Raw genomic sequence first — 9,525 nt, 5'->3', positions numbered from 1 at the left:
TATTTTATATACAAAAAAAAAACTAGTACTCAATTAGTACTTCTGTATTTTAAGGTCATCTGGTTAGGAAATGAAAAACAAAAGCAAGATATTGCACAAAAACACTTGACAAACATTTATTATTCACTCAATTTACATGTCCTTATGGTGTTGGAATGGGAACTATACATAAAGAACTTCAGCAATTACACTTATCTAGCATTGTGCAACAAAGTCTTATAAAGCTGAACTCATGGTTGCTGTTTTTATTAGGCTTGTGGGGTTTTTTCAAGCTGTGCTGTACTCTATACATCTGTTTCTCCCTCCTCTCTGGTTATTATGAAACTTGACATTTACAGAACAGGATGCACCGAATGGAAAGCAAATGTATCATTTATTCACTTTGACACTAGCAAGAATTAGTCCTTTTCGAAAAGGTCACCCTGTCGACAGTGACGATTTTAGCATGTAAATCTGGTTGATGGGACAAACAAAGAAAATGTGGGATGCATGCCAGCAAAGCCTCAACACTAAACAATACATGAATTGCACTATAACGGTGACAAACGGTGCATACATAAAGCTGTCCCAACACCTTACCACTGCTGCACCTGGCTATCAGCGGAGCCTTTGCCAGCGAAAGTTCATTCAGCCTCATTTACTACATTAAAAAAAACATGGCTGACTTGCTTAAACAAATGCTTAAGTCAGCTTGCTTAACTGACAATTGAGCTATACAAACTATGGCATAAGGGGACAAGTGGATGTATGAAAAAATGTATGACCGAGCTAGGACGGATGTAGTCAATATAACTACTTGTTCAACACTTTTGAAATGTACAGTGACAGAATTCAGAACACAGGTCGTGCTTACGGTGTTCTCCCTGTACACCAAGTCAGAACCGTAGGATAAATAAAGGGGGCATATAAGCAGACACTGAAAGCTCTTACAATATTCAATGATTACATTTCTCTAGAACAGGTTATAGGTGTAACAGTATAACTTTAAACCGTCCCCTCGCCTCGACACGGCCGCGAACCAGGGACCCTCTGCACACATCAACAACGGTCGCCCACGAAGCATCGTTACCCATCGCTCCACAAAGGCCACGGCCCTTGCAGAGCAAGGGGAAACCCTACTTCAGGTCTCAGAGCAAGTGACGTAACCGATTGAAATGCTATTAGCGCGTACCCGCTAACTAGCTAGCCATTTCACATCCGTTACACTGGCTATATGTGCACCACGAATTCAGAACAGTAGGCAAAATTAAGAGGGAAAAATAGACCAAATGATTACACACACTTAGTATTACTTTCTTAGCTACAGTTTACATATCTCCCTGGCATATTACATCATTTATGCAGTAGCATACAAGACATTTTTGGACTCACCTTGTGCTGTGCTCACTTGAACAGGAAGGTGGCGCGGCGGTCCTTCGTGGGCAAATTTTGTCATCAAAGTCTGTCATTCTCTGGATTTATGGTGCTTTCAAGACAACTGGGAACTCAAAAAAGGTTGAATCATGACGATGTCAGTGATCTTCAGGTCGTAGCTCTAGAAAGAGGCCCGAGTTCCGATTTACAATTCTGAGTTGGATGACCGTTCAAAATGTATTTTCCCAGTCGGAACTCGTTTTTTCCTCACGATTTCGCTGTTCTGAGTTAAGTTGTTTTGAGCATGGTACGAATCATGCATCATTGACAGCATGGCCAACGTTGAATGTTCATAATTTTAAGCTTGGAAAAGAGACTTGGGACCACACAGCAACTCCACTGAAAAGCAGGCTAGTGATTGCTTTGCAATGCTTGCAGTTAGCCACTGACTCCTTCCAAACCACTCTTGAATTTGCGATTTCCAACTTGTTGTGTAATGTTTATGTCCAATGGCCGATGAGCACCGATACGTTTTATCTATAATTTCTCTTCATATACAAGGATTGAAAAGGATTTGCCAGTAGATTGTCAACTTGATTCATAATGATGACTGCTAGCTAAGATTTTGAAAGTAAGATGTTGACATGATCAGTCCAATCAAAGCTACTGTATGCATCGCAGCGCTAGCTGCGCCACCAGAGACTCTGGGTTCGCGCCCAGGCTCTGTCACAGCCGGCCGCGACCGGGAGGTCCGTGGGGCGACGCACAATTGGCCTAGCGTCGTCCGGGTTAGGGAGGGTTTGGCCGGTAGGGATATCCTTGTCTCATCGCGCTCCAGCGACTCCTGTGGCGGGCCGGGCGCAGTGCACGCTAACCAAGGGAGCCGGGTGCACGGTGTTTCCTCCAACACATTGGTGCGGCTGGCTTCCGGGTTGGAGGCGCGCTGTGTTAAGAAGCAGTGCGGCTTGGTTGGGTTGTGTTTCGGAGGACGCATGGCTTTCGACCTTCGTCTCTCCCGAGCCCGTACGGGAGTTGTAGCGATGAGACAAGATAGTAATTACTAGTAATTGGATACCTCGAAAATTGGGGTGAAAAGGGGGTAAAATTTATTAAAAAATTATTTTATGTATCTTTTTTTTTTAAAGCTACTATAGATATGTAGTCCTATCTGTGGCCAATGACCTTGAGCCTTCTTGGATGGACAGTTCTAATATAACTCTATGGCAGAACCCAAGGGGCTTGAATTTTCAAGCTCTACCCTTAGACTTGGTGGTGATGTAGTGTCCCTATGAGTGACAGAACACTGAGCCAATCACGGCGCAACTAGAGAACATTACCAAAACCTACGCTCCGTATTTTCCGCTGCCTGCCCCACCACCACAGAAAGCACTGAGCTAGGCTGAAACACCTGCATTTTGGAGCTGCCTTAGAAAGCAAAAAAGAGACCATGTTTGTATGCAGCTTTATTAACTCATTGATTTATTTTATTTTATTGTATTGTTTGCAAACTGATGTGACAGTTATTAATGCCAAAATAACATGCAACAGGCAAGCCCCCCCCCAACATTTTTTACTGCCTGTTGAACACCACATAAATCCCCAATCTAACTTTACCACCTCAGCTGCAGAGCTAGCCAGCACACAAAGCGACCATCTTCGATCAGGTTTCCTGATGAATTGACTGAATATAGCAGAACCCATAAAAAACTGCTCCAAAAACCAAAGTTCAAGGTTAGATGCAATCGCTGTTGGATGCCTGAGAAGTAACATTTATGATTGGCAGGCAAATACAATGTTCAGTTTGGACTCATGATCCAACCCCCAACATTATAAATCAAAATCCCCCAGACACAGTGATATTATTATGAGCCATACGCAGGCTAATGTGGTTTCCAGAACTATAGGGGCAATCACTGTTTCCCATCCATCGTCCCCTATATATGTTTATGATTACACAGTCCAATACACAGTCCACAGTCCAGTTGTCCTTGTTATGGTTGACCTTGGTAAGATGCTGGACCTTACCACAGTCCGGTTGGAACTGACAATGTATGCCTGTAAGCTGAGGACAAAATAAAAAATTTTAACAAAAATGGTCAATACAGTTTTTTAACTCCTCTCAGCACTGTGGCGTTCAAAGGAATATGTTAAACATAGCATTGTGAGTACTGCAGTGCAACGTGCTACAGGTTACACGACTGTAGTCCCTCTAGGTTCTCACCCCCGTCCCCCTCCCTCACCCTCCCAAACCTCACAGAACACAGCGGGACCACCTGGCCCTCCACGGCCTCTGACAGAGCTAGAGAACCAGGGTACGGTAGTACTGGCACATTGGGCCCTGGGTGTGGTTGTCGAGGTGAATCAAAGCTGCACTGGATCACATGTAGGCCTATAGGCACAGTGGAGCATGGCAGGGATATGGTACTGCCAGAGTTCAGGTCCAGCTCCATTCCCTCAGTGTTCCAGTGCATGTTGTCTGACCTATAGTCACTGAGGAAGGGGTTGCTGTTGTACCCATTACCTAGGCTTGGGGCCTGGGCCTTGGTGCAGACACAGCTGGAGAAAGAGGACAGGATGGAGAGGTGGTCGTCTACAATGTCACTGGGGTCAACAGGGTCTGAAGGGGACTCCGGCAAGTCCTGGAGGAATCCCTGAAGAGATGCCTGCATTAAAAAAAATACACAAAAACACAGTGTAATGATATACCCAAGGACATTCAAGATAATACTGCATTTTATATAGTACTATACACAAATGAAATTAAATGCTCATCATGTGTTTGTTTCAAAAGAATAAGGACAGTTTACTAGAGTCTTGGGGAGTCGGTTTACATGTGGTGCATCTCGTTTTTGTTTCAGCAGGTACAGAGCCAGAGCAAGGAGAGGAGAGAAGAGTACAGCACACACTCCTATCCCCAACAACACTGGCTGCAACCCTGGGAAACAAACACACGTCATTTTGTAATTAGGGTTGTATTCACTCGAGCTTCATGTCCACACCCCGACTCAACCTTAACCCAACGTAAACCTCTAACCTAGTCCTGGGCCAGCATGGTGGACACAGCTGGGGTCCGAGGGAGGAGACGAGGCCTGGGGGAAGGTGGTCGGACTGATGGAGAAGTTAGCCACGACACAGTAGTCCTGTCCTGGGACCAGGTTTGAGAACTCTGCCCCGTACACCATCTTCTGGGCCAAACCAATCTGCGTCTGCAATAGGACCAGCCAATCACAAACTCTGTATCAGACACATGCAAGAGGATCAGCCAATCAGAGGCTGTATCAGACAGTGTGTCACAGAGAGCCAATCAAGGACACTTGTACTAACAAATGCACACAAAGAAAACATGCAGCAGACGAAGGAACAACCAGTGCTGGGAAAAGTACCCAATTCTCATACTTGAGTAAAATTAGAGGTACTTTAATAGAAAATGACTCAAGTAAAAGTGAAAGTTACCCAGTAAAACACTACTTGAGTAAAAGTCTATAAGTATTTGGTTTAAAATATACTTAAGTATCAAAAGTAAATGTTGCTAAAATAAAGTGCCAAAAGGTAAAAGTATAAATCATTTCAAATTCCTTATATTAAGCAAAACAGACCGCACCATTTTATTTTTTCTTTACGGATAGCCAGGGGCACGCGCCAACACTCAGACATCATTTACAACCGAAGCATGGGTTTAGTGAGTCCGCAATGGCACAGAGGCAGTAGGGATGATTAGGAATGTTCTCTTGTTAAGTGTGTGACTTAGACCATTTTCCTGTCCTGTTAAGCATTCAAAATGTAACGAGTACTTTTGGGTATCAGGGAAAGTAAAAAGTACATACTTTTATTTAGGAATGTAGTGAAGTAAAATATGTAAAAAATATAAATAGTAAAGTATGGCTAGACTAAAAAAAAATACTTTAGTACTTTAAAGTATTTTTACATAAGTACTTTACACCACTGGAAACATCATAAGAGTGTAGTTTCTGGTTTGAGCACTCACTCCTTAACATTGTACTACTTACATAGCAGCAGGTAGAAAGGAAAAAGGATGTGTGAACGAGAGTGTGAACGAGAGCGAGCAAGAGAAAAGAAGGAGGGTGAACAAAAATTGGTATTGCAGATGGCAACAGGGGTACCTTGTAGTCAGAGGAGTTCTGTTGGTTATATACTGTCACGGTGACACAGAGGTCAATAAAATTTGACAGTGGACAGCAGCTCTGCAGAGGAAGACAATCCCTTTTGCTAGAACAAGGTAAGTGCACCTCCACTACCAGCTTCTCTCCAGACAGAGAAACCAAGACGGAGGGACTGCTGAAGTCTGAGGAGAAACAAAGAAGCCACTTTAATTTCAAATCACAACAATCTCTTCATGTGAGCACCTGTAGCAATTTTAGCCCTCTCTGTTTGAACTCTGCAGTGTATTGAACAATAAATCGCCAAGGCGAGATACGTGACAGGTCTTAGAGGAGAGACAGGCTACTGACTGAAATCACGGACGCCAAACCCAAGTTGTCCTGTCCAGACTGGACTCCCCGGGCCCTGGTGCAGGCCCAGGCGGATCATGTTGTACACCTCAAAGTTAGAGAAGGCCTCGGACAGGTCGCACAGCTGGGAGGAGAACCGCACACAACTCTCCACGTCCTGCCACGAATCTCTGCAACACACACACGCAGTACCAGTCAAAAGTTTGGACACACTCATTCAATGGTTTCTCTTTATTTTGACTATTTTCTACATTGTACAATTATTCGGAAGACATCAAAACTATTAAATAACACATATGGAACCATGTAGTAACCAAAAGAAGTGTTAAACATATAAAATATATTTGAGATTTGAGATTCTTCAAAGTAGCCACCCTTTGCCTTGACAGATTTGCACACTCTGGCATTCTCTCAACCAGCTTCATGAGGAATGCTTTTCCAACAGTCTTGAAAGAGTTCACACATATGCTGAGCACTTGTTGGCTGCTTTTCCTTCCCTCTGCGGTCCAACTCATCCCAAATCATCTCAATTGGGTTGAGGTCGGGGGATTGTGGAGGCTAGGTCATCTGATGCAGCACTCTCCTTCTTGGTCAAATAGCCTGGATGTGTGTTTTGGGTCATTGTTCTGTTGAAAAACAAACAATAGTCCCAATATGCGCAAACCAGTTGGGATAGTATCACTGCAAAATGGTGTGGTAACCATGCCGGTTAAGTGTGCCTTGAATTCTAAATAAATCACAGTTTCACCATAACACCTCTTCCTCCATGCGTCACAGAGGGAACCACACATTCGGAAATCATCTGTTCCTCTACATCTCACAAAGACACGGCGGTTGGAAGCAAAAATCTCAAATTTGGACTCATCAGACCAAAGGACAGATTTACACCAGTCTAATGTCCATTGCTCGTGTTTCTTGGTCCAAGCAAGTTTCTTCTTATTGGTGTCCTTCAGTAGTGGTTTCTTTGCAGCAATTCGGCCATGAAGGCCTGATTCACCCAGTCTCCTCTGAACAGTTGATGTCGAGATCTGTCTGTTACATGAACTCTGTGAAACATTTATTTGGGCTGCAATTTCTGTGGCTGGTAACTAATGAACTTATCCTCTGCAGCAGAGGTAACCCTGGGTCTTCATTTCCTGTGGCGGTTATCATAGCGCTTGATGGTTTTTAAATGTTCCAGATTGACTGAGCTTCATGTCTTAAAGTAATAATAGACTGTCGTTTCTCTTGGATATGTGAGCTGTTCTTGCCATAATATGGACTTGGTATTTTACCAAATAGGGCCATCTTCTCTATACCACCCCTACCTTGTCACAACACAACTGATTGGCTCAAATGCATTAAAGAAAGAAATTCCACAAATGTACTTAACAAGGAACACCTGTTAATTGAAATGCATTCCAGGTGCCTACCTCACAAAGTTGGTTGAGAGAATGCAAAGCTGTTATCAAGGCAAAGGGTGGCTATTGAATCTCAAAAATATTTTGATTTGTTTAACACTTTTTAGGTTACTACATGATTCCATGTGTTATTTCATAGTTTTGATGTCTTCACTACTCTACAACGTAGAAAATAGTAAAAAGAAAAGAAAAACCCGGGAATGAGTAGGTGTGTCCAAACTTGACTGGTACTATATACATAGAAACACACAAACACGGAGATAAGCTACATAGTATTTATTATTCCGATCTATTAAAATGTGGAAATATCCTTTCTGAAAATATGCAATACCCACACAAGATAAGACACACTGGTTGTTGGACTAAATGGGTGGTGATGGTTATGACAAACCAGGCGGCAGGGGAGAGGAGCAGCCAGGGTGTTTTCACAGCTGTGGTAGAAAACAATAGCGCCTATCTATCGGAGCCTATCTACCCATAAAGTCAACCAACCATGGACTCGAGTGACTGATTCATCCCTCTGATTAAAACCCTTTGAGGTTTCTCTGCCAAAACCACAAGTTTGAAATGCACCACTCTCACGCTACCCCTCTCGCCGGCTCCTCTCCGCGTCGTCAGAGCGCTTTGTTCACACAATAATTTGCTTTCCCTTTCTAGGCTAGCCTTCCCCTCACACTCCCAACAGTTGCACTATTCAGTTGCGCCAGATCGATTAGGTCAATAGAGACGGCAGACAGACCCCCAAATCTTGGAACAGCATTTAACTGAGAGGATATTAAGAGCTAGATACTAGTCCATTAAGTCAATAGTGAGCAATGCGGAGTCAGACACACCCCTGAGTCTTAGTTTGGACTGTGTAGGTGGTGGTAGCGTTGGCCTGTGGACAATCCCACTGCAGGACACAGTTGAAGTTCAGGGAATACAGACTGGTGGTACAGGCGGCTCTAGATGATCCTGAGAGTTCACACGGAACACAAAGTCAACACACACACAGGAATAGACCACACACAATCTCACATAGGCTACACTTTCATATTCAAGATATCACAGAAACAAGGATAACTTTACGTAAACAATTCACATACATAACCGACACTATTTTAACCTTCAGTTGGCTATGTAAACCATTGAGATCAAACCATGAGTAACTCTGGTGAGCCCCCCCCCATAGATGGTGTAAATTAGATCAGCCACTGTCCCCAATATGGAGGGTTCGGGTTATTGAAGGTGGGTTTGAGGGAGCAACAGACTTACCTGTGATGTGGACACACAGTCCTGTTAACACAAGGGTCGGCAGCACACCTGGTACCGTCACCATGTTGACACAGGTGAGCGAGACCACAGGCTGAGAAAGACTGAGGACGCAGCCTAAATCTTTTTCCAAAACAAAATCTCTTTGAGGTAGGGGATAACACATTGATGTAATTACCCTGATGCACACACTGTCGTCTACATGACAGTAAAAAATCATTTTCCAAAGTTGAATAGGAAAGAGGTAGCGTAAGCAGTCACTTACCTACATCGAGAGAGAGTGGGAGAGAGAAATAAAGAATAGATGTAAGGGATAGATAAAGACGGGCAGGGGGTGCAAGGATCAGGACGTGACACAGTAGTCACGGGTGTGAGAGGAAATGGTCTGAGGCTCAAAGAAAAGTGAGACAGGAAACCGAGGGAAAAGAACAACCACCTTGCAAGCTTCGTAGATATATATTTATACACTGCTCAAAAAAAATAAAGGGAACACTTAAACAACACAATGTAACTCCAAGTCAATCACACTTCTGTGAAATCAAACTGTCCCCTTAGGAAGCAACACTGATTGACAATACATTTCACATGCTGTTGTGCAAATGGAATAGACAAAAGGTGTAAATTATAGGCAATTAGCAAGACGCCCCCAAAAAAGTAGTGATTCTGCAGGTGGTGACCACAGACCACTTCAGTTCCTATGCTTCCTGGCTGATGTTTTGGTCCCTTTTGAATGCTGGCGGTGCTCTCACTCTAGTGGTAGCATGAGACGGAGTCTACAACCCACACAAGTGGCTCAGGTAGTGCAGTTCATCCAGGATGGCAAATCAATGCGAGCACATGGAGGGCTGAGGAACTGAGAAGTGGTCTGTGGTCACCACCTGCAGAATCACTCCTTTTTTGGGGGTGTCTTGCTAATTGCCTGTAATTTCCACCTTTTGCCTATCCCATTTGCACAACAGCATGTGAAATTTATTGTCAATCAGTGTTGCTTCCTAAGTGGACAGTTTGATTTCACAGAAGTGTGATTGACTTGGAGTTACATTGTGTTGTTT

The 9,525-nt window shown here is 43.6% G+C and overlaps 1 protein-coding gene across 1 annotated transcript; it reads right to left on the bottom strand.

The window, feature by feature from the left end:
• Positions 1–2,835: 2,835 nt before the first annotated feature.
• Positions 2,836–9,159, bottom strand: si:dkeyp-75h12.7 (uncharacterized). Its single transcript, XM_055938619.1, has 5 exons — positions 5,823–9,159; positions 5,475–5,656; positions 4,388–4,559; positions 4,161–4,288; positions 2,836–4,016 (listed from the first exon to the last, which is right to left on the bottom strand). Exons 1-5 carry the CDS (start codon positions 6,037–6,039, stop codon positions 3,537–3,539), a joined length of 1,179 nt encoding a protein of 392 aa, XP_055794594.1. The 5' UTR covers positions 6,040–9,159; the 3' UTR covers positions 2,836–3,536.
• Between the last annotated feature and the right edge of the window lie 366 nt (positions 9,160–9,525).

The sequence above is a fragment of the Salvelinus fontinalis genome, chromosome 11 (genome assembly GCF_029448725.1).
Source record: "Salvelinus fontinalis isolate EN_2023a chromosome 11, ASM2944872v1, whole genome shotgun sequence".
NCBI classification, from domain to species: domain Eukaryota; kingdom Metazoa; phylum Chordata; class Actinopteri; order Salmoniformes; family Salmonidae; genus Salvelinus; species Salvelinus fontinalis.
The sequence above is the reverse complement of the archived record's forward strand: the minus strand, read 5'-3'. Positions and strand labels throughout refer to the sequence as shown.

Coding starts and splice junctions, on each gene's coding strand:
- si:dkeyp-75h12.7 (XM_055938619.1), bottom strand. CDS start 6,039: ATGAGTGTGTCCAAACTTTTGACTGGTACTGCGTGTGTGTGTTGCAGA. Junction 5,657..5,822: donor GTTTGGCGTCCGTGATTTCA/GTCAGTAGCCTG, acceptor GTTTCTCCTCAG/ACTTCAGCAGTCCCTCCGTC. Junction 4,560..5,474: donor AGAACTCCTCTGACTACAAG/GTACCCCTGTTG, acceptor GTCCTATTGCAG/ACGCAGATTGGTTTGGCCCA.